This window comes from Struthio camelus, chromosome 1 (genome assembly GCF_040807025.1).
Source record: "Struthio camelus isolate bStrCam1 chromosome 1, bStrCam1.hap1, whole genome shotgun sequence".
NCBI lineage: Eukaryota > Metazoa > Chordata > Aves > Struthioniformes > Struthionidae > Struthio > Struthio camelus.
The window spans coordinates 59862345-59885514 of record NC_090942.1 but is presented as its reverse complement, the minus strand read 5'-3'; the positions used below and the strand labels follow the sequence as shown (position 1 = coordinate 59885514).

The window sequence follows — 23170 nt, the reverse complement described above, 5'->3', positions numbered from 1 at the left end:
ATCTTTCAGTCTCGCTCTTGTCCTCTAGCACAGTTGCTCTTCCAGCCCAGCCTCTCTTTCTGTGCTCTGATGGAGTACATTTCATTACTGCCTTTCACAAGACCGCATGCTGAGATCGTAGTGCTTCTCCCCTCAGAGAATGATTGAGGAGGTCCTGTAATGCTGCTGCTCTCTTGCTCACCTGTAAGATGGGCAGGATTTTGTCACTGCATCTTTTCTGCTTCTTTTTAGCCTTCTTTTGTCCTGGAAAGTGTTTTCAAACAGCTACTCCCTGAGCGGCACAAGGATTAGTGTAGTTCTTTCTCTCCTTTCTGCTTCTACCTCAAACTTCTTTTGTCCTATTCCTCTATCTCTCTGCCGTGGGATTTTGCTTTACCCCCCAAGCAGTACATTTCTAGTGTTTCTTTTACTCTGTTCTCTGTCTCATCCTGCGCACCTTGGATTGTTGCTGACATCAGCACAGAGGCCTCCAATTTTGGCAACAGCAGTTGCTAGCAGGACTCCACTCCTCTTGCAGAGCCACTGTCAGGAGCTGCTTAAACCGCCATTGCTTCAAGCTGTCCTGAAAATATGGGAGGAGGTCACCTGCTGAGTATGAGGCTCTAGGTGCCAGTGATCTTTTTGCTTTGCATCTCAACCTTCTGATGATCTTTCTTCACCTGATTTCTCCTGCAGGCCCAAAGATGCCTTCAGAGCCATAAAGAAGAGGATTGTAGGGAATAAGAACTTTCATGAAGTTATGCTGGCTTTGACGGTGAGTGGTCATGGCACTTTCTCAGCTCCAATATATCCTACTGCAAAGCTGAGTCCTTGGGTGTAAAGACAGGTGTCTATAGACAGCAAGGCTACCACGGTCAGAGAAGGCTTTAGCTAATGCTTCTTTGCCTTTGCAGGTCCTGGAGACATGTGTTAAAAACTGTGGCCATCGCTTCCATGTCCTTGTGGCCAGCCAGGACTTTGTAGAAGGTGTCCTGGTGAGAACAATCCTGCCAAAGAACAATCCTCCTGCCATTGTGCATGACAAAGTGCTGACCCTCATCCAGGTGAGTCAAGAAAAGTGGGCCTGTGCACCAGCTCAGGGAGCACTGTCTTTAAGTGTTTTCTAGAAGAGTACTTTAAATGGTGATGGGCTGCACTGTCTCCGTCTCCTCAGTCCTGGGCGGATGCCTTCCGGAGCTCCCCAGACTTGACAGGTGTCGTCACTGTCTATGAAGACCTGAGGCGGAAAGGTCTGGAGTTCCCCATGACTGACCTGGACATGCTGTCACCCATCCACACACCACAAAGGGTATGGAGGCATCGCTGAGGAGAAAGGAGTTGGGCTGCTGCCATTCTGGAGCTATGAGGGGACTCCAGCAACTCCAGCTAGCAGTTAGAGGGCTTTGGGGGAGTGAGGGGCTCTAGGACAGCCTCTTTGCACCTCTTGGTCAAAGGGACTGCAGGTGTGGGGCAGGAATTGGGGGGGAGGTAAGGCAGAGAAGCTAGAAGACCTGCTGAAAGCAGATGAGGATTTGGCATCAACATTTCTCTCCCAATTGCACTGCCTTATCAGTTGTGAGTGTCTAATACCTCCCTCTCTCTGTCATGTTGGCTGTTTCCTCCTCTATCTCTAGACTGTGTATAGCTCTGACTCCCAGTCTGGACAGAATTCACCTGCAGCCAACTCCCCTCAGCGGATAGAGTCCATCCTCCACCCTGCCACCCTGCCCATGGGGACAGGCGCTTCCAGCGATGTGCCCATCATACCCACACCAGAGCAGGTGAGTTGAACATGGGCCCTGTGGTGCTTCTGACTGTCCCTACATTTGGGGCCTGTTTCACAAGTGCTGTTCTGGAACTGCTGTCCAGGTCCTCCCACAGCCTCATGGCTTGAGGAACTGCTCCTCCAAAAGAACTATCACTTTGAGGACTCCCCAGAGCTCCATTGCAGTCATAATGATGAGCTGGGATACCATGAGCATGGAGTGGATACATTTTCTTAAGGCAGGGCTTCTTGCAGTGAAAGAGAGGAAGGATCGCCTGACTATAGGGAAGTGGGGAACTTAGAAACACAGGTTTTGGGGGAGGTCGTCTTAGTGCAGGGCAGCAAAAGCTTGCTCAGTAAATACTTCCTTATCATATTTGTTTATCTTGCCTTACTGCTGATTTTATGTGAATCAACCCCATCTGGCTATGGGAATTCCAAAGGCCAGGGCTTTCTCACTCATTTCCCCATCCTTTTTTTCTTCATCATCCTGACTCCATATGGTACAGGTTCAGCACCAATGCTCAAGCCTTTGGTAGGTTGCATCCCCTTGCAGAAAGGAGACTGGATAAGTGCTCTCAAGAGGCTCATTAGTAGCCTCTGAAACCAGAGGGAAAATGTTTCAACTGCACGCTTAGCCCAGACTCACCTTTTAAATGTTAATTCATTTTTTTCCCTCTTATGCTGCTTTGGAAACGAGATGATTTGTGTGGCTGCCACACAGGAGCTGCTGGCTCGGGAGAGAGGCTTGAATCATAACCACAGCCTATGCTGTCTGTTAAAAATCAAGGTTAGGCCTAATGGCCAAAGGTCCCAGGGCGCCTGGCATCTGCTACCAGCAAAGGAATTTACCTTCCTTCTACTGGACGCTCCTGAAAGCCAAATGGAGCAGTGATGAATGAGTTTTCCAATGGCCTTTCCCTTTGGCTCTGTGTATTCACACACATTGCGCATTGCCATTCAGGGCTTTCTCAGCTATCTCCTCAGTCTTCCCAAGCTGAGGAGCAGTGAGGAGCAGTGACCTCCCCTCCCTTTTGTAGATCGGGAAACTGCGCAGTGAGCTGGAAGTTGTGAATGGGAACATGAAAGTGATGTCGGAGATGTTGACAGAGCTGGTGCCGGCCCAGGCCGAGACTTCCGACCTGGAACTGTTGCAAGTAAGGAACACGAGGCAGCTACTCGTGGGGGCAGAGGGCTGGCACATGGAGCTTCATTTAGCAATGACTCAATGGACTGAGGCATTATGTAAGCCAGGCATGGGGAACAATTGCACTGGACAGTTTAGTGTGGGGTGTATCAGGGAGTGACAGCATAAGGGAGACAAAGAGAAGATGGAGTTTCAGTGGGCCAAGGGAAGTTGTACTATTGAGGCTGGAATCATTTCACATGGAGGGTGTTACATAGTTCTTAAGGGCCTTTCTTCCTACATGATGTTCCACCAGAAGCCCATGTTCACTCCAAGGACAGAGCAAACCAGGAGCTGTAAATCTCAGTCTCTGTTTATCTCCATTAGAAGATCTCTCATACCAATATCTGTTCCCCCAGTAGCCTCTGACTGTCCCATTCAGGCTTCCGAATCTGTGAGTGCTCAGCCTTGGCCTGACCTTTGTGGTAACTTCCTCTTGCTGTGAGCAGGAGCTAAATCGGACGTGCAGAGCCATGCAACAGCGTGTGCTGGAGCTGATTCCCCGTATCCTCCATGAGCAGCTCACCGAGGAGCTACTCCTCATCAATGACAACCTCAACAATGTGTTTCTGCGCCATGAAAGGTACCTGTCTCCTCCTTTCTCTGCTCTGCTCTTCCATGGGAGTTTGCTTCTCTTTGGGGGCCTCCTATCCCACCCTTTTGTTTTGCCCATGAATGTAATGCTCAATGTATATTGGTCTGTATCATCCATCTTTGAGAACAGACCCACTCCTCAGCTCTCTCTGTTTTTTTTTTTTTTCTTGTCCCTTCAAAGCCACGGTGTAAGTTGTTGATGACAATATAGAGATGTCACTGTGGCCCAACCCAGAAGGCAGAGAGGGGGACTGCTTGGAAAGAGCTGTTTTTCTAGCTCTGAGACAGACAAGAACAGAAAGGACTTGTCTGGTGGGGGGTGGTGCACGGGCATCTGCCAAATGCATCTCTTATGTTGGGGTGAAGTCAGGCGAATTTAGTCTCTTGTGTCTGTCTGAAGGAAAGCTGGGTTTGAACTGCTTTGGTTAGGAGTAGCTCTGGGGGATCACAAGTAGCTTCCTCATGCCACACCTGTGGAAACATCAACTCTGGGCCCTGCTGTGGTGTCTCCTGTCTTGGGGGGAAATCAGGCCCTGAACCATGGTCCCCATTTCCTGATATGTTGGAAGGAGCAGGTTATGCCAAGCCTTAGTAAGGAACCTCTCAGGGTTGAGGGTGAATAAGCACTTGGAAAGCTCACATTACTGAAATGCCTTCTGTCGTCTTTCTTGCAGGTTTGAGCGTCTTCGGACCGGACAGCCTGTTAAGGTAATTCAGAGCTGCTACACCTCTGTGCATGTTGGTTTGCATCCTGCAGGCCCTGCTATGTCCTGCTGAGTTGGAAAGAGATTTGCTCTGCCCCACTTGCAAGCTGCAGCCTCCCTGTGTCAGCACTGCCCTGTCCTCTGAGCCAGTACCTGACCTACCGGCATATAGCAGAGCTGGGAGGCTGACTACCAAGGCCTGTTCTGCCCTGGGACACTATTCTCTGATCACTGTTCCCCAACTTGCAAGGAGAGGCTCCCCAGCCAATATCTTTTGATGGGTATAGAAGGGCTTCCCTTCCCAGTGTGAACAAGCTGGGATTGAGGAACACAAGCTGTCTAGGCTTCACAAATCTTCACTGTTTTCCTTTTTCCCTCCAAAGGTGGCAAATGAGGCGGAGAACAGCTTGATTGATCTGGGATCCAGTGCTCCTTCTGCAGCAAGACAACCTGAAGCCACCAACAATCTCTCCTCTCAGCTGGCTGGAATGAGTATGTTGGCATACATTGTTCCCCTCATGCCTTTTTCTGTCCTAGGAGTCCTTTAATGCCTTTGAATGCCCTCCCAAAATTATTTAGCCACCTTCATAGATGTAATGTCAATTAGTAAATTCATGAAGAAACCTATTTATGTGCCAAGGGACACAAGCATATGCCTTAACATCCACGGTTCAGGTTATGTGGGACATGGACATGACTTAAGAAGAACATCAGCATCAGGCTGTGGTTAGGGGATTGGGCCTTCCAGCAAGGCAGGGGTGGTAGTCACTCTCCCTCTGATCCCTAGCAGCATTGGTTGCCTCTCTCTTGCTGTGTGATGTGAGGTTAATCACTGAGGTCTGGAAGAAGGAAAACTGCTGAGCTGTGCTGCAAAGGCAGCCATGAGTATCTTGTTCTCAGGACCCAGGACTTGACAGGGTGTCTACTAAGAAAGCACTCTGTCCTGAGGGGCCTCCAGGATGTAGCAGCAGCCTACATGTCAGTGCCTGAGGCTTTTGTTGGCAGCAAGCACGTTCAATACAACTTGGGTGCAACTACAGAAAAATGTCAAGACGATTTTTACAGATAACCCAGTGGATGTACTTATCAGGTCACAGTCTTTCAGATGACACCTAAGTCACAGAAATTCATTCATCTGTCTCAGAGGTGCTTGCAAAAGTACAGGTTAGCCTCTCCCACAGGTTATGGAATAATTCCCTCTTTGTTCTCCTAAATGGTCAGGAACATCTGGCCTTCAGAATCAGTGCAGTAAATTGATGCTGCTGCCGCCAGAGACTGAGCTAAAAATATCTACTGAGCAGGCAAAGAAACTGATTCTGTCACTTCACTCACAACACTGAACAAACACATATATTGTGCTACTGCCCAGGAGCAGGATAAATGAGTGGGCACAGAGCAGTTTAGGCTGTTCTGACAGTAGCTTTCTCCCTAGCCCCTCCAAGCCCATAGCCTTCCATTTATTTTTGTGCTGCCTGCTCACCCTGCTCTTTCTCCTGCAGACTTAGGCTCGAGTAGTGTGAGTGAAGGGCTGCACTCCCTTGACACCTCGGGCAAGCTGGAAGAAGAGTTTGACATGTTTGCCCTGACCCGTGGCAGCTCGCTGGCTGAGCAGCGCAGAGAGTAAGTGTGGCATCCCCTGCTGTCCTGCCTTCTCACAAAGGGTGAGAGAGAGGAGGACACTTCACTTCAGAAGGGAGAGCTGGGGCTGCGATCCCAACCAGCAGCAGTTCCTGGGAGGCAATAGGATGCGATAGAGGCTCACTCTTTCAGTGCAGTGTTTGATCTCCACAGTGGAGGACTTATCTGTTCCCAGTCATTCTTCCTGCTGCCATCATCTCCCCTTTGCAATGTCTTCCTGGGTGTGAGGAGAAGGAAGCGTACTCTGCACATTTCTCTCTGCTGCGTCAGGGAGCTGTAGTGCTGGGTGTGCTGGGGAGGCTTAACATCTGGAGATGAAGGTGTGGAATGGGACTGAGTAAGTTTTTCTTGTCTGTCTCTGAACTCTTGAGTTTCTCTATGCCCTCGATGGGATGACACTGGATTTGGGAACTCCTGAATGTCCATACAGCCTAAAGTACAGAGTATTGAGCTGGAATGCAGGAAGTATATAATCTGTTTTAACTGGCAAGGCAGGGCACAGCTTTGTGCCTCATCTTCCCTATTGGTAGGTGGGACTGAGATTTCTTCCTCTGTAGTGTGTTTGAGACCTGTGCTGTAAAGCACAGTCTAAGAGCTGTATCTCCATAGTGCCATCTAAGCTGAAGAGGTCTCTTCTGTGCTGCAAAGAGCAGATTCCTGAATCTTTACTCTGGAAGGAGGTGACAAGAGCCATGGTAACTGGAAACTTTTGGCTTGAGAGATTAAATCTGATCTTACTCTGGATCTGTTCTGTCTGTCAAAATCACCTACTGTTCTCCATAGGTTACTGAGCAGCTCTCTGTGGGCCTGTAGGCACCTAGCTGCCTCCAGCCCTCAGAGACGTTTGCTCCTCAACTCTGTCCACAGGATTGCCTTGTCCCACGGTTGGACAGTGGCAAGTTAAGATCTCTTAAGGATGTCTTCTTTCATTCCTCTGCCTCAGACTGCTTCTAGTAAAAGTGGAAGGGAAATTAATGGCCAGCGTACAGCCTGTTTTATTTCTAGCAGTCTTGTCCAGGCACTGAGCTTCCCAAGCCAACTGCCCTGCCCTACCTCCGTGAGCCTGGTTGGCTTTTCTAGGAGGGACTTCTGGTCCTGTCCCACTGGCTCTGTCCTCTGTGCTGTCACCAGGCTGCACTTCTCTTTAGGCTGTTACACTGCTGGGCTAGGAGAATGTTAGGGGTGTCGGGAAGCAGTGCTTAAACACATGCAGCTGTTCTGGGCTTAGCTAGTGCCAGCCAATTTACTGGATGTGGCTGCCACTGCTCACAGCTCTGAACCGCTTCAGTCAGGGCTCTAAATTCCTGCTCAGAGAGTACATCAGGGTTTGCAGGGTTATTGCCTGGAGGGTTCTCCCAGTACAGAGTGCTGGGTGTGCTGGGTGCTCTGGGGACAGGAGCAGTCTGTGACAAAAAACACTGGTGCCAACAGTGCCTGATTTGGGGCTGACATCTGAGCTGCTGGTATGCGCTCACGACTAGAGGGTAAGGGAGATCTGGGCAGGGCTGGAATCATATCCCCTCCAACATGGCCCACTCCTTAACAGACAGAGACTTGTGATCGTTGCAGTAACGAGACATCTTCTATTTATTCCTCGCTGCCCACCATCCGCCTGCACTTGCTCTCCTGCCAGGTAGCCTCTACTCTCACTGGCTCAGGCTTCCCATTTCACACACCAGCCCCTGCTCTCAGTGTCTCCCTCCTTCTAAATAGTCCCATTCCCCTGCTGTTCCCTGACAGGACGTGCTAGCAGGAGATACAGGCAGGACAGCTGGGGTTTGTTCCTGAGCCCCCATGCTTCATGAGTATCTCAGCTAAGCAGTGCTTGAGACACCTCAAGCCTTTCCTGCCATTCTTCCTCATCAGTGGCATGATAGCAGCGTTGTACTTCATCCTTGATGCCATTGTCCACAGCGGCCCCTTCACTGATGAGCACTTCTTTGAGAAGTTTGAGCGCCGGTGGCCCAAGCCCCTGACTCCCAACAAGAACGGCTCCATCTGATGGTCCCCCAGAGCTGCGAGGGCCCTGGGAACAGCTGCAGGGGAGGCTTGCGGAGAGTGTCTGGGAGAGGCTTCATTCTTCCAGCATGGATGGACTGTTCTCCCCAGTCTGCATGGATCAGATGGTGACGTGTGGCCTTGGCGTATGTGGCAGCATCCTAGAGGGGGTACAGAAATGGGATGAGGGAGCTTATGGGTGGGACATATCTGTGTGTGGAAAGAGGTCACTGTAATGGTGCGTCTGGAGATCTTAAGGCAACATGGGGCTATTTTTTTCATCCAGTCTTACCTTCTATGTACAGGCCAGTGATGAATCTCTGCTACCATCAGTTTTTGAGTGGTGTGGATTAAAAATGTGTTTTTTGAGCTGTGCCTGTGAAGGTAGCTAGGTATATGGGGGCTTGTTGCTAGAGTCCTTTCTGTAGTAGCTGTAAACTTCTGATCAGTCTGTTATGCATCTCTCTTCTGTAGTCAGCCCCAGATAAGATCTGTGTCACTGATGCATCTAGCTCTTTAAGTCTGTAACTTAGTCTGTTCAGTGGTTGTCTTCATACGATACTTTATCATCCTCCTGTCATGTGCCAGGGCTGTCCTGTGGTATCTCAGAGATTTTGCGGTAGATAGATTAGTCTGTTCTGTTGTGGCCTACATCTTTAGCAGAGGTTCTGCGCACCTTTCTAGAAGCAGAATCACAAGAGACGAATGGTTGTTCAGTCAGCAACCCTGCATGTATGTCTAGCAGTTCTTGCTTTTCATTCTCAGGCTGCTTATCAGCCTGTGCATTAAATAACTTCATGCTTTCAGGATGAAGTACGAAGATCCCCAAGCCTCCAAAGGACTCGCTGGCGCCCTAGATGCCCGGCAGCAGAACACAGGGGTGGTAAGTGGCTGCAGAGCCTTTAGTGCACACCAGGAGTGAGTGTCCTCCTTGTTTCCCAACACAATAAATGTGCATTCTGTTAGAACAAAGATCAAGCATTTAACGTGATTATGATAACTCTCCCAATAACTAACCTGCTTTTAGTACTTGGACTATATACCCCATTCTTTAAACGCTAGAGGTAGGGCAAACAAACTCCCCACCTTGCCAGAGGTATGAGAAGTCTGGAGTTGACTTATTCAGTAAGAGGATGGCCTCCTTATATCAGCAGAAAAATATATGTTTTATTCCATTTAGCAGGTTTTCAAATCCAGGCATCTCCTCTCAGAGAGCTGGGCCATCAGTAATAGTGCATTCTGCCCTCCCCCATCTGCTGTCTCCTCTCCTCCCCCATACCCCACGCTCTGTGACAGCAGCTTTCAGTGCAGACTTTCTCTCAAGCAGGGGGAGCCTGGTGACTCCAGTGATGGAGCCCCACTGACTAACTGGATGATGCGACAAGGAATGGTGAGATCATGGCAGCGCCAGCAGGGAGGAAGGAAGCTAGGGCTCCTGGACTGGAGGTGGCTCTAGTACAGCACATGAGGAATCACAGCAGACATCAGGAGAGACTGTAAACTGAAACGGAGCACCCCTTGTCTGGGCCAGAAGTGGTGACCAGGGAAGGAAACAGGCAGAGCATCAGTCTTTCCTCAAGTAAACCTGTCTGTAGGGAACAACCCTAGGAGCTCTGAGGCCAAAAGAGCTTGTGCCATTCTTTGAGCTAATGGATGGCCCGTTTCATGTTGGGCATCTGGGGCAGAGGCATTCAGCAGTATCATGGGGAATGCTGCTGTCCTTCATGTTCCCTGCTGAGGAGCCTCTCCTGCTCAGAATGAGCTGCCTCATTTGGAAGAGAACACAGTTTCCCCTTTTACCCTGTTCAGAGTGTCCTCCTATAGCTGCTGGACACTTATTAAAGTGTTTGAGCCTTCAGGCTGTTGAATTTGGTCTTTCGCAGTGGAATCCTGTGTTTGTATCCCTTCAGGCACACTGAGTCTTTCACACACTCCCAGGTCTAATGCTTGTTAGCCTGTCTTCCTAAACTGGGCACTGCTCAGGCTGATGTCTGCTCTAGAAAGTTTCCCCATGTGCTGTCTAGTTGGCTTGGATACACTTCTACCCCAAAGAGTCCCTCTCTGGGTAGATAAAGCCACTCCACTGAAAATTCCTTAATCTTACACATCCTTTTCCCTCCCCACCCATCCTTCTGCCAGCTGTGGTAACTATCTTGCTGTGGTAATGTCTGCCAGTCGTGGTAACTAACTTGCTCCATGGTTTGGGGAAAACTGCCTTTCCTTGGTAAGAAAGGGTTGCTCTTGTGCTTGGTCTTGCTGTTTTCCTCACAGCAAGGGTGCTATACATTTTTCAGAGGCTGAGAAATAATTTCTTACAAATGCCCTTTCTTGGTGCTGCTTGTGGAGCCTCAAGCAAGGACTGTCCCTTGCTTAGCTTCGTCAGAAGATCGTGACTGGAAAAAAGGATCTGGGGTTTGAATTGGTCTTGGTTGCTTTCAAGGTTATATCTCTACATAAGGAAGTGTCTCTTCACTGCATAAATTGGCCAGTGACATAAACTCTTCTGAACTAGCCTCTTCCCTACTAGTAGTCAAATTTACCTTAATTGTTGAGAGCTTTCTCTCTGAAGTGTGTATTTCTAGAGTTTGGTGTGATGTCAGGTACTGCTGTGCTCCATGATCTTACCAGGAAATAAGGCAGGTGTCTTTTCCCCCTCAATGTGGTATCAAACCTAGGACATCAATTTTTTGCAGCAGCACAGACTTTGACATCAGACCGTCACTGGGCCTATCACTGCTCTGTAGAAAACAGGCAGTGTGGCGAAAAGTACGCCTCTTGTTCTCTGGCTGCCTAACAATGAGCAGCCAACTGCCATCTAGTGGTTCCTTTCGAAAATGTGAAGCCTGGTCCAGTGCTAACACTCCAAAGCCTGTCCTAAAACCTCAGATGCTTTCAATGGCACGTATCCTGGAAATCATGCATGTCCGGGTGTGGATGGGACAGAGTAAGCAGGTGAACAGTGGCATTGGTAGCAGGGAGAGAGTTGCAGGGGCACTGGTTAGATTTGGAAGCGCCAGAGCTGACCGAATGGTGGGGCAAGATGGTTAGCTTTTGGTTTGGGCTTTCCTTTTGCAGGAGTGGGTTTCAAGAACATCCTCTCTTTCCTTGGACTCATCCCTCTCTCATCATTCTGTCCCAGGTGCCAGTCCCCCAAGCCAATTTCATGGAAGACATAGAGAAGTGGCTCTCCACTGATGTGGTAAGTGAGCAAAAGGACCAAGGTGGCTCCTGCATGACTGCGTCTGGTGCAGAGCATCTGTCTGCAAGTTTCAACTGGTTGTAGAGGCTCTAATAGTTATCAGGCAAGAACCATGAGGACTCAAATGCTACTCACATTCTCTCATTCTTAAAACACAGCCTCTTTGCCACCAGCCTCTCCCAGCCTCCCAGACTGTGTCTCCATTTCCCTCTCTGTGGCATCTGACCTTGCTGAAAACCTTCATCACCTGTGCTTTCCTGGAGCTAGCAGTCCTGTGAGAGTTGCCTGACTCTTGCTGAGGTGTTGAATTTTAGGCAGTGTTCAACAGCCCTAGCATGGCTGAACATATGGCACAGGCTGCTTTGAGAGAGCATAGGAGGAGAAGCAAAGGACATCAGCGTTTGAGGTACCCTATCAGTATAATTAGCCTTTTAAGAGGCATAGCTAATGAACCAGGGCTCAGGGCAACTCTAACATGCCTGTACTGCTGAAGGAGGGGAGCACCATCCTGTCTCTGTCCATGCAAGCAGAGAACCACATCTGTGGAGGTGTCTTTGTCTACCTTGCCTCTTACCATGCCTTTCTTCTCCTTCCCCAGGGAGAGTCAGAGGATGCGAAAGGTGTCACCAGTGAAGGTAAGCATCACCAGCCAACCCCTTTCTTCAGCTGTTCCTGGCAGCACCTTGGCGCTTCCACAAACCTCCCTCCTTGCTAATGCTCTCTGTCCTTGCCCCAGAGTTTGACAAGTTCCTGGAAGAGCGAGCAAAAGTTGCAGACCAGCTACCCACTTTGTCCAGCTCCTCAGCAGGGACATCTGTCTTGCCTCCTGCTGCCAGCCATCATCAGAAGCAGGCAAAGGAAGATGATGCTATGTTTGCCTTGTGAATGCTACAGACTGGCGTGCTGTGGAGTAAGAGGCTGTGTGTGTGCCGTTTTGCTCGCCTCTGACCAGGGGCCAGCAGGGGAAGGACTCTGTCCCCTTCCTCCACTCTCTTCCTGTTTTCCATTTGAGTTGTTTTTATTTTTAAGCTGCTTTCAGATTCCAGATAATCATTGTTGTGTTTAGGGATATCACACAATAGACTTGCGAAGGTGGTTTTCAAAGCTGCTAGAGAACATGGAAGTTCAGTGAGCTTTTTTTTTTTTTTTTTTTTTTTTTTTTTTTTGTATAACGTGGGCAAAGCAGAAGAAGGTCCCCATCTCCTTCTCCAGTGAGGTGACCACAAGTCTTGCCCAAGAAACAGGAGAGGCTGCTGAAATCTTTCCTGCCTGCCTCTTTCCTAGCCCCCTCCCTAGAATGGGTCTCCAGCCCACTGCCTATCACTCTTGGATTGGAAAGCCTGAGGATCCACAGCATTAAAGCTGGCAAAGGAAGAACACTAATGGTAGTGGGGCCCTGTTGCTCTAGTCTCTCTTGTAGAAGTACTTGTGGTATGCAACACCTTCCCACTCATCACCCCTTCTCTTCTTTTTCCTTTCCTCCGCCTTCCCATCAGTTTATCCAGAATTCTACCTGCAACCCATATGTTTCCATTGCATGACAGCCAGTTACCAAATCCCATGACTGCACACAGGCCTTGAGCTGAGCTTGAGCTGGACTGAAGGGGCTGTCTGTATGGGGTAGGGTGTACCTTCAGCAAATTCTTTGCAGTTAATTTAATTCTTGTGTTATTTTACTTTCCTCCCCTCTTTTCCCCATATGATTCACTTCCGTCTCTCACTTCCACTGACACCTCCCATCACATCCTGCTGTGGTGTCGGGGAGTCTCTCTGAGCCTCTCATCAAGCCAATGCTGGAGACTCCCTCGGGGTAGCTGTGAATGCCAGGGCAGCCACAACCCCTGAAGGAAAAGGCCCTTATAGCAGGCACTATTATACCAGTGAGCACATTCTGTTTCTGGATTAGTTTGCTCAGCTGGTGAGTACGGAGGTTGATTTAAGACATCAGTCATCTCATGCCAGCAACAATCAGCCCTGCTGCAGCCAGGAGCTCCTTTGCACATGGAGAGAAAAACCCTTCTAAGCAAACTGCACATGCTACTTAATTTCAAATGGCAGCAAGGGAGGAGGGTGCCAGTCCTGGGGCTCCTGCTCATGGTATTTCTTGCTGAATGTGGGAGAGTTGCTTTTTTATTGCATATTAAAGGAGCAGACTCCTGAACCTGCTTTGCAGATGTGCATGTGCTGTCTGTTCCGGTGCGGGGAGGGGAGGACCCTATGGGGAAGCTGAGGGGTGCAACCATGCAGCCATATTTCCTCTCCACAGGAAGGCAAGAGCACTGTACTGCTGAGAGGAAGCAAACCATGGAGGTTGACCATGCTGTGAGCCAAGGCAGGCACTAGCTGCTGCTTTTTAGCATAGTTTCCTGGGGGCATGTCTCAAGCCAATCTTGAAATAGCAAGACGGAGAGAGCTACCTTCTCTCCTTTCACTCTCTGCCTTGTTACCAGATCCAAATACCCTTCTCACAGTCCATAAATCATTTGAAGACCTGCAAGAAATACAGTTGCTACAAAATGGCTCTCTGGTACCCATGAGGTGTCCACATGCCATGCCCTGATGTCCAACCGAGTGGGGGGAGAATTCTTAAAAGGAGGTTGAACAAATTGAAAGGATCATCTGAGCCCCAAGCTTGTAGAAGGAGTTAAATTAGCTACAGATGTCCAGATCTCAGGAACTCCCTCTACACGCATGTGCACAGCATGCTCAGCTGCACCAAGCTCAAGCAGAGGCTTCAGGGTAAGAGCTGTGAGCAAAGTTGGTCTGCAGCTGTTGGTACCGGGGCTGGAAAAAGCAGAGTGCTCAGGTTTCTTCCTCTCCTCTGTAAGAAGTTGGGGCATAGGCAGAGGCTTTGTGCCCTTTCCAGCTTTCCAAAATGGACAACATGTTCTGGATAGGTTGTCCCTTAAAAAATGAATCATCATTCCCAATTTCAGTGACCACAGCACTCTCTGTAGGGCTCTGTGAGGAACAAAGGGAGTTTTGCCACCCCTCCACCCCCCCCGGCCACTTCCCTTCTGAACCAGCTCACCTCTTGGATATTTCTTACAACTCTCTTTCTTTGAGCAGCTGTGCTCTAGCTGGGGTGCATGGACTATAATCTGGAGGTGGTGCGGGAAGAAAAGTCCCAGCCTAATGAGCATTTCATTAGGCCTTAGTCCTTCCCTTCCCCTCTACCTATTTGTCTCTCAGTCCCAGCAGAATAAGGACAAAATACTCCAGAAAAGGAGGATATGGGAGGCTGAACATTCAAAGTGTGAAAACTGCTGTGTTGGACACAGCCAAGAAGAGAGCTGCCAGTCATGCTCTCTCTCGCATGGTGCCCCAAGCTTTTTCCTGATCCATGAGTGGCTCCACGTCAAACAGTGCTGCAGATTCCATGAAGCAAAAAAGGTTATAATTTTGTCTCTGAGTCTCAAGACATTTCTGCTTTCACAGCCAGTTCTGCAGTTGGACTTTACAATATCACTAAGCTGTATGCTCCTTAGGTGTAAGAAGGGCTTAAGTATGCAAAGCACTTTCTCACTGAAGAGCGTAGCCTAAGAGCTGCGTTTTAACTATCACCAGTTATCACAGGCTTCAGACAGCAAACACAGGTAAAAGCTTGCAAGTGGCTGTGCTGCAAACCTCTATTGTAAGTCCATTTTCCACATTCACAGCTTGCTGAAATATCTTTTTTTTTTTTCCTCCAAAGCATCCTTGGCCAAGGGGGTGCTGGAAGTAAAACCTAAGGGAAGATGCTAGCTGCATTTGCCCCGCTTGCTCCGATTCTGGTGTCTGCTGTCACCCTTACAACAACCCCAATGCCTAACTCAGCCACAGTGGATGGTATCCACTGATAGCAGTAGCCATGTGAGGGAGCGTTACATTGGGTTGGCAAGCAAAGGCCCCAGGGAGATGCGAACAAAAGTGAACACGTAATCAACAAAACAGGGCTTAAGTGGGGGCATGGCAAGTATTTGCATGTAAGCAAGGAAGTGGCTACAAGATAGCATTATGGGGAAATCTCTCACACCCTTTCTGGGAAATCAGCATGCTTGACTGAAGTGCCTGTACACTAACGCATGCAACAGGGGGAATAAACAGGAGGAATTAGAGATATGTATGCAGTTGCAGGTTTATGATCTCATTGGGATCACAGAGACATGGTGGGATAGCTCACATGACTGGCATGCTGCAGAGGGTGGATACAGGCTCTTTAGGAAGGATAGGCCAGGACAGTGAGGAGGAAGAGTCTTCCTTTATGTTAGAGAGCAGCAGGAATGTATGGAGCTCTGCCTAGGGGTGGATGATATTCCGACTAAGAGCTTATGGGTAAGGATTAAGGGGCAGACCAATATGGGCGACAGCATTGTGGATATTTGCTAGAGGCCACCTGATCAGGAAGAAGTAGATGAGGCCCTCAATGGACAGCTAGAAGTAGCCCCGTGTTTGTTAGCAGGCCCTGGTCAACAAGGCAGACTTAAGCACGCCGATACCTGCTGGAGGGACAACACAGCAGGGCACAAGCAAGCCAGAAGGTTCCTGGAGAGCATCAATGACAACTTCCTGATACAACCTCCAACTCCTTATAGAGGAGCCAACAAGGAGAGGTGCTCTGTTGGACCTCATAGTTACAAACAAGGAAGGGCTGGTTGGGATGTGAAGGTAATGGGCAGCCTTGGCTGCAGTGGCCATGAGATGCTGGAATTTAGGATCCTGAGAGGAGGGAACAGGGCAAAAAGCAGGCTAACAGTCCTGGACTTCAGGAGAGCAGACTTTGGCCTCTTCAGCGACCAACTTGGAAGAATCTAATGGGATACAGTCCAAAAGAGAAGAGGAGTCCAAGGAAGCTGGTTGATACTCAAGAGTCTCTTCCTCCAAGCTCAAAAATGGTCCATCCTAATGAGCAAGAAGTCCCACAAAGGTGGTAGGAGGCCTGCTTGGAGGAACAAGGAGCTCCTGGCAAAACTCAAAAACAGAAGAAGGAAGTATAAAGAAGGTGGAAGCAGGGACAGCTAAACTGGGAGGAATACAGGGATGTTGTCTGAGCATGCAGGGAAGGGGCTGGGAAGGCAAAGCCCATATGGCATTTAATCTGGCGAAGGACATTAAGGACAACAAGGAAGGCTTCTATAAATGCCTCAGTAAGAAAAGAAAGACTAGGGGAAATTCGGCCTGCTGCTGAATGGGGCAGGGACCGTGGGGACAAAGGACATGGAAAAGGTGAGGTACTAAATACATTCTTTGTCCCAGTCTTTACTGGTAAGACTAGCCTTCAAGAATCCCAAGCCCAGAGACAAGAGAAAAAAGTCTGGAGACAGGAAGACTTTTCCTTGATGGGGCAGGATCAGGTTAGATCAAACTAGACATAAACAAGTCATGGGGCCCTGATGGGATTCACCCACAAGTACTGAAGCAACTAGCTGATGTCATTGCAAAGCCACTCTCCATCATCTTTGAAAGGTCAAGGTGATCATGAGAGGCGTCTGAGGACTGGAAGAAACCAAATGTCACTTCAGTCTTCAAAAAGGGCAACAAGGAGGACCCAGGGAACTACAGGCCAGTCAGCCTCACGTTGATCCCTGGAAAGGTGATGAAGCAGCTAATTCTGGATACCATTTCTAGGCACATGAAGGACAAGAAGGTGATCAGGAGTAGCCAGCATGGATTCACTGAGGGGAAATCATGCTTAACCAATCTGGAGGCCTGTAGCTAGTGGTGTCCCCCAGGGGTCAATACTAGGTCCAATCCTGTTCACCTTATTCATTAGTGACCTGGATGAAGGGACAGAGTGTACCCTCAGCAAATTTGCTGATGATACAAAACTAGGAGGAGTGGCTGATACACCAGACAGCTGTGCTGCCATTCAGAGGGACCACAACAGGCTGGAGAAATGAGCAGAGAGGAACCTTCTGAAGTTCAGTAAAGGGAAGTGCAGAGTCCTGCACCTCAGCAGCAATATCCCCTTGCACCAATACAGGCTGGGGACTGACTTGCTGGAAAGCAGCTCTGCAGAGAAGAACCTGGTAGTCCTGGTGGGCAACAAGTTGACCATGAGCCAGCAATATGCCCTTGCAGCAAAGGCGGCCAATGGCATCCTGGGCTGCATTAGGAAGAGCATTGCCAGCAGATCCAGGGAGGTAATTCTCCCCCTCTACTCAGCCCTGGTGAGGGCACACCTGGAGTGTTGTACCCAGTTCTGGGCTCGCCAGTACAAGAGAGACATGGACCTACTGGAAGGAGCTACTGTATTCAGCAAAGGGTCACAAAGATGATTGAGAGATTGGATCATCTGACATATGAGGAAAGACTAAGAGAGCTGGGACTGTTTTGCCTAGAGAAGACAAGGGTTGGAGGGATCTTATCAATGTGTGTAAATATCTGAAAGAAGGGTATAAAGAAGATGGAGCCAGACTTGTCAATGGTGTCCAGCGACAGGACAAGAAGCAATGGATATAAACTGAAACACAGGGAGTTCCATCTGATTATGAGGAAAAAAAAAAAAACTTTTTTACTGTGAGAGTGACTAAGCACTGGAAAGTTTGCCCAGAGAGGCTGTGGAGTCTTCATCCTTGAAGATGTTCAGAAGCTGTCTGGACATGGTCCTGGGCAACCTGCTCTGCGTAACCTAGCTTGAGCAGGGGGTTGGGTCAGATGATGATCTCTAGAGGTCCCCTCCAACTTCAACCATTCTGTGATTCTGTGATATGCTTAGAGAAATTCAATGCAAATGACTCATGTTTGTAATATCTTTATCAAAAATCAAAGATCTACCTGAGCTTTGTTGGCCCTTTTGACCAACGGAAGTTTCTTTGTACCCAGTGCTATCAGCTGATGCTACAGATGATCAAGTCTGTGATATAAATAGCTGTGATGATATTAAATAATCTGACAATTAGCCTAATATTTTATATGGTATTAGCTCAACAGAATTAGCTTACAGAAGAGTAACACCAACATATCAGTTACTAATATTTTGAAATTGCGCTGATTTTTGTTTTGAATGTCTACAAAACTGAAAATTAGGGCACTTTGTAAATTTCATGGTTAATTTAAAGTATTAGAATCTAAAGCAAATTCTGCTTAATCATCTTAAAATGTTGAACATAAAAGCATATTCTGAATATCTGTCATATCATATCTGGAAGCCCCTGAATAATCCTGTATAATTTTTCCTCCGCTAGTTATAGGATGCAGCATTATAGGGACTGAATGTCTCTAACATACAAACACACGTATACATATGTATGTGTGTGTGTGTAAACATATATACATATATAGAACCAATTTATATTAACAGAGACTTGCTTTTTCTAGAAATGTTCTGAGTGGGAAAACAAATCCAACTTACAAGCTTTCAGAGTTGCATATAAAGCTTGGAGTCATAGTCAGAAGGCAAGCTGCTTGCAGGAAGTGTAAAGCTGGCCAAACTTTATCACAAGTTCTGAAATTATATATATTCTTTAAAGAGATAATTCATTAGATATCAATCCATAAAAATCTGTGAGGGATGTATCAGTCACTCAGAATTGTGTCAATTGTTTTTCAGTTATGCTCTTTTAAAGGTGGATAAACAGATGTACAGTGATGTTAACTGTGCACACACACCAATGGTGAGCCTGAGGTAGAGTCGCTGTCAAGCGTGACAATCATTTAGGGTACAGTCATTATAGACAAGGAGTAAAAAGAGTTAGATGACTTGCTAGTCATATGCTACTCATTTACAGCACTGAAGTTTTGCTGCGACTTCTAGGCCTTATTTGCCAGCTTATAGAGTCAGACAAAAGCTGTGGAACGGCTCTGGAGATGTTAATAGTGCCCATACTGTGGCAGGGCAGCAGGAGATGGAAAGGGACCAGAAGATTCCCCTAAGAGAGGCACCCCATGGCCCCCAAAATGAGATCCTGCTACATGCAGGGAACTGGGAAGGGAAGAAAGGGAAGGGAAGCAAGCTCAGCACCCTCTTCCCTCCCACTCCATTAAGAACAGGATATTTTTGTGCCTACAGCTGTGTTACTGTACTTGCTCTTTCTTTTGCTGAAACTAGGGAGAGACATATCTCATGGGACATGGGAAGTTTGTCATTTAAAATTAACAGGAGTGTCAAAAAATGCAGTGCCCTGATTTGGGAAAACACAATACTTAAGCTATCCAATTTTGGGGAAAAAATGTAAACAAAATGTCACATCTCTAGTTTTTGGTATAAGTCCTCAGACTAGACCTCAATTCTGAATCTTATTCCTTTATACAAATTAATCTTCACAGTTAATTGTGAAGATCATCTTCTAATGGACACCTTTTTCCTCTCGTATTATTTTCTTCACTAGAGAAGATTTTACTCACTCAGGAAGTGCATGCTATGTTTTAACATCTCTATCTATATAGATTTGTATAACACTATTTGTAACACTAAGTACCAAAAACAACTATGGAAAAATACATAACAGTATATGTTTATGTCTGGTTTACTATGCCAGGAAGTATATACTGTTTTAAATTATGAGTTCTCAATCTGTTTTCCTAAATATTGACATCAAATGGGATGCAAATCACAGCCCAGTGATTCGAAAATACAATTTATTACGATGAAAATAAATTAATGGATATTTAAAGCCTCATCCACATATACAAGTATTCATATAAACACAGGTTAGATGTGTATTAATATGCAGAGAACTCACGCCTGTCCCTAGTACACATACTGATGCTATCAGTTTGCTAAATTAAGGAACTGCATGACTGGTTTCTTTTAACAAGCACCTGTGTGCACCTGTCACCAGACTCCCTTCATAAATCTGTCTCTCTTGTACTATTTATAGCTTTCTAGCTTTTAAATTATGCCATATATTTAATAGTACTTTTCTTACAGTTGTCGAGACTGTAAGCACTCAGAGAAATAGCTAATCATCAAGCAAAGTCCTCATATAGCTTAACCATTCAAATCATTGAGTAAAAGATTTCGTATTTGAGGAGTTAAGAAAAAGTAGAAAATAGAGTGGAATTAGAATTATACTGTATAGAAATAAACATGAATGCAAGCATCCAGATTGTGCTTGTGCATATATATACATAAGCATATGTATATACGTACATATATTTCCACTTTTGGTGAATTAAAAGTTTATGTGTCTGTCATTCTAGAGCTTAATTAATGATTTGAGTGATTAACTAACTGTTGCTATTGAACATTCTTACATTTAACCATACCAAACCCTTTTAACAGCAAAATAATATCTGTGGAAGATGATGAAAAACATGGCTACATTGAAATAACCACTGTGTCAAAGAAATCTTTGATTTTCTGTATAACATCATTTGTCTTCTTTTGAACCTTCAGTTCATGCTTGCCCCATTTTTGATAGAATTTCACATCATCGGATATTTAAAACTGCTATATCCCTGAAAGACATGTTAACTGCAAAATCCTTTTCACTAAGCTATCTCAGCAGTAGTATAAAAATAAAGGACAATTTATATAAGCAACGGTAAACCTAATGCATGTCATTTATCTACAAGATTTTTCCCCAGTACAATTTGGCATCTTTCTTTTATTTTGACAATCATTTAAGTTCTGTCAGAGAGAAAAATAGAGGTTTGATGCAATAGCCAGAACAGCTTCTCTCTTACATATGTAATCAATCATCCTTGTAAAAACTTAAAAATGAAGAACTATTCATTTCACTAAAGCGCTGATGACAGCTTTAAAATATCTGTGCTTTTGTGAAGGTTGATCTTTTATTATTTTATAGAGAATGCTTATTTAATATATGTTTCATGTCAAAGGCATGTACTTCTGAATGTATTGCAATGTCTACCTTACACAAATGCTTTGACAAGTGCAAGCAATTTGTCAAACAAAGAGCAGTGCAAAGAAATAAGCAGGCCTTTAATTTTCTGTCTAGTTGTACTGCATCAGCATTCTGCTTACCTGTCTTCAGTTCAATCAGCTTCTCTTAAGTTATTTTTAGAGGAAATAGGTTCAATATAGGTTTTCTGACGAGAATGTTTTCTCATTAGTTGAGATGAGAATCTCAACTAATTTCTTTAAGTTGGAAATGCATTTTTCTGTTAAAAACAAGAGCAAATACTGAAGCATTTCGTTGCCCATCCTCTATTTACAAATCTTTCAACTTGCACTATCCCTTCCTGAAAGAAAAAAGAAAATAGGAACTCTTGATATTAATAAATATTTTGCATCACTATTTTTAGCATCACTTTATTTGCCTCATGTTAACATAGCTTTCCTTTATTCCATTTCAGCTTTAAATTGAATTACTTCTAGCTGGGCAACTAAAGAAAAAATGCCTTTGAAGAGTGAACATACTATTGCTTCATATTAGTTAAATATTTTTAAATATCACAAAGTGACTCAACAAAATAATCCTGTACTATGTTCACTTCAATGTGAAAAGCTGATTTTGTTAATTCCTACAAACAATACTGAGCAATGATCCAAAGTTTTGCTTTATTTTTTTGCAAGTTGTGAAAACAGAACTCATGTAAACCTGGAATTATTTCTATTTTGCTTTGTAATTTTTCATTATATTAATAAGAAACGCACAAGAGGTGGCCCACCTGCCCCCACGCCACTCTATACTGGAAAGCAAAGACAAAAATTGTTGTGAGATATATATATATATATATAAATATATATATATGTGTGTGTGTGTGTGTATAATTTTTAAAATATGCTTGCAATCTCTGCTTTCTAAACTGAATTCACAAGATATTACTTAACATGAATAACTAATCAACAAATCAGCCTTCCTTATGGCTATGAGTAATATGAAGTGCATTGTGACATTAAGTCAACAAGAGTTAACCGAATGTATTGATGTAAAGACTGAGACCAGTAAAGTCATGATTGAAAAGGATAAAAAAAAGGTAAGGATAAAAATACCCTTTTTACAAAAGGGTCTTATTTTAAAATATCAGTTCTACTTCCACAGGAGCTACTGTTTTTTTGGGTTTTTTTGGTTTTTTTTTTTTGTTTTGTTATTTTCTGTGAAGAATTTAGTCTAGGATCATATGCTGCAACCATCTTTAACAAATTCTTCACGGTTTTCCTGGGTTGTGTCGATGGCATTTTTGGTAGTCTCAACAGGGGAGCAAACTAAAGGGTATCTAAGAACATACCTATCTTGTAAGCCTTGCAGTGTTCTGACAGAGACTTCATTGCAGCTTGCTGGGGCAGGGAACTGCCACTCCTGCTACCTCTGCCGAACCTGGTCAGTGCCTGAGGAGAAAACGCTACAGGCCTAGAAAACTTAGCCTGCAATGATGGATGGTCTCCTGACTCAGCATAGGCATGTGGTCAGACACAATATAGACTTGAAAAAGTGTGTCTGCTAGTTGTTAAGCCTATTTTGACCTCTTGCCATCTGGTCTACCTACTCGTTTAGCAGCCTGCCTGCAAATCTGCCTAACAAAGCTAAAATTCTGAAAGTCTTGGGAGTAGAAAGCACCAATTTCTGAGCTTTTCAGTGAGAACCTGAAGATCTCTTAAATTTTGTCTGGTTATTAAAATAAAATTATATTTAAAAACACAAAATTAACTGTATTATCATCCTTTTTACATTTTTTAAATATATGTTTAGGCAATTTCATATTATTTTGATTTTATTTCAAAAATAGATGAAAGAAACCGAACAAGAGCTATCCAACATCCAATCACTTAAAAAAATGCTAACAACACTATGTGTCTATCTTATTCCCAGACACAAATACTGCAGAGCAGAATGAAATGAAAAATAAATACTATCTATCAATTTCAGTTTTTTGAGTAACAGTTGAACTTTGGGTAGAATTTGCTCCCATCCAACTGTAATGGGCTCCTAAGTTCCTTTATAATATGCCAAAATGGAATTTAGTTTTCCTAGCATTAACCATCAAAAAAAAATGGTTATAATTCCAAAAGATATAGTATAACTAAGTTTTCTTGGCTGTTACAGTCAACGAAGAACAATACGCACTTCTGACAGACAATTAAACCCATCCTAAGATAGGCAAGTTGTATTGTCTTGGGATGTGCTTTTCTACTTCACTGCTATAATTACTCTATTTCTCGGTCTACTGGAAGACTTGCTGGCATCACTTTGGACTTGATGAAATATGAACATCCTATA

At 45.6% G+C, this 23170-nt stretch overlaps 1 protein-coding gene across 5 annotated transcripts in view; it reads left to right on the top strand.

Moving 5' to 3' along the window:
* Positions 1-21650, top strand: part of TOM1 (target of myb1 membrane trafficking protein) — a 30501-nt gene extending 8851 nt beyond the window's left edge. Inside the window, exons 3-17 of one of the 5 annotated variants that reach the window (XM_068943583.1) lie at positions 676-754; positions 894-1043; positions 1154-1288; positions 1614-1760; positions 2785-2901; positions 3380-3513; positions 4199-4232; positions 4612-4720; positions 5728-5848; positions 8672-8747; positions 9189-9254; positions 11004-11063; positions 11662-11698; positions 11800-11973; positions 21306-21650. In XM_068943583.1, coding sequence (XP_068799684.1) covers positions 676-754; positions 894-1043; positions 1154-1288; positions 1614-1760; positions 2785-2901; positions 3380-3513; positions 4199-4232; positions 4612-4720; positions 5728-5848; positions 8672-8747; positions 9189-9254; positions 11004-11063; positions 11662-11698; positions 11800-11948 — 1414 coding nt within the window. In that variant the 3' untranslated portion in view covers positions 11949-11973; positions 21306-21650. Of the gene's footprint in view, positions 1-675; positions 755-893; positions 1044-1153; positions 1289-1613; positions 1761-2784; positions 2902-3379; positions 3514-4198; positions 4233-4611; positions 4721-5727; positions 5849-8671; positions 8748-9188; positions 9255-11003; positions 11064-11661; positions 11699-11799; positions 13236-13329; positions 13577-21305 lie in introns of those variants that run through there. The other 4 variants (XM_068943573.1, XM_068943592.1, XM_068943566.1 and 1 more) reach the window with 4 other exon arrangements.
* Positions 21651-23170: the final 1520 nt, after the last annotated feature.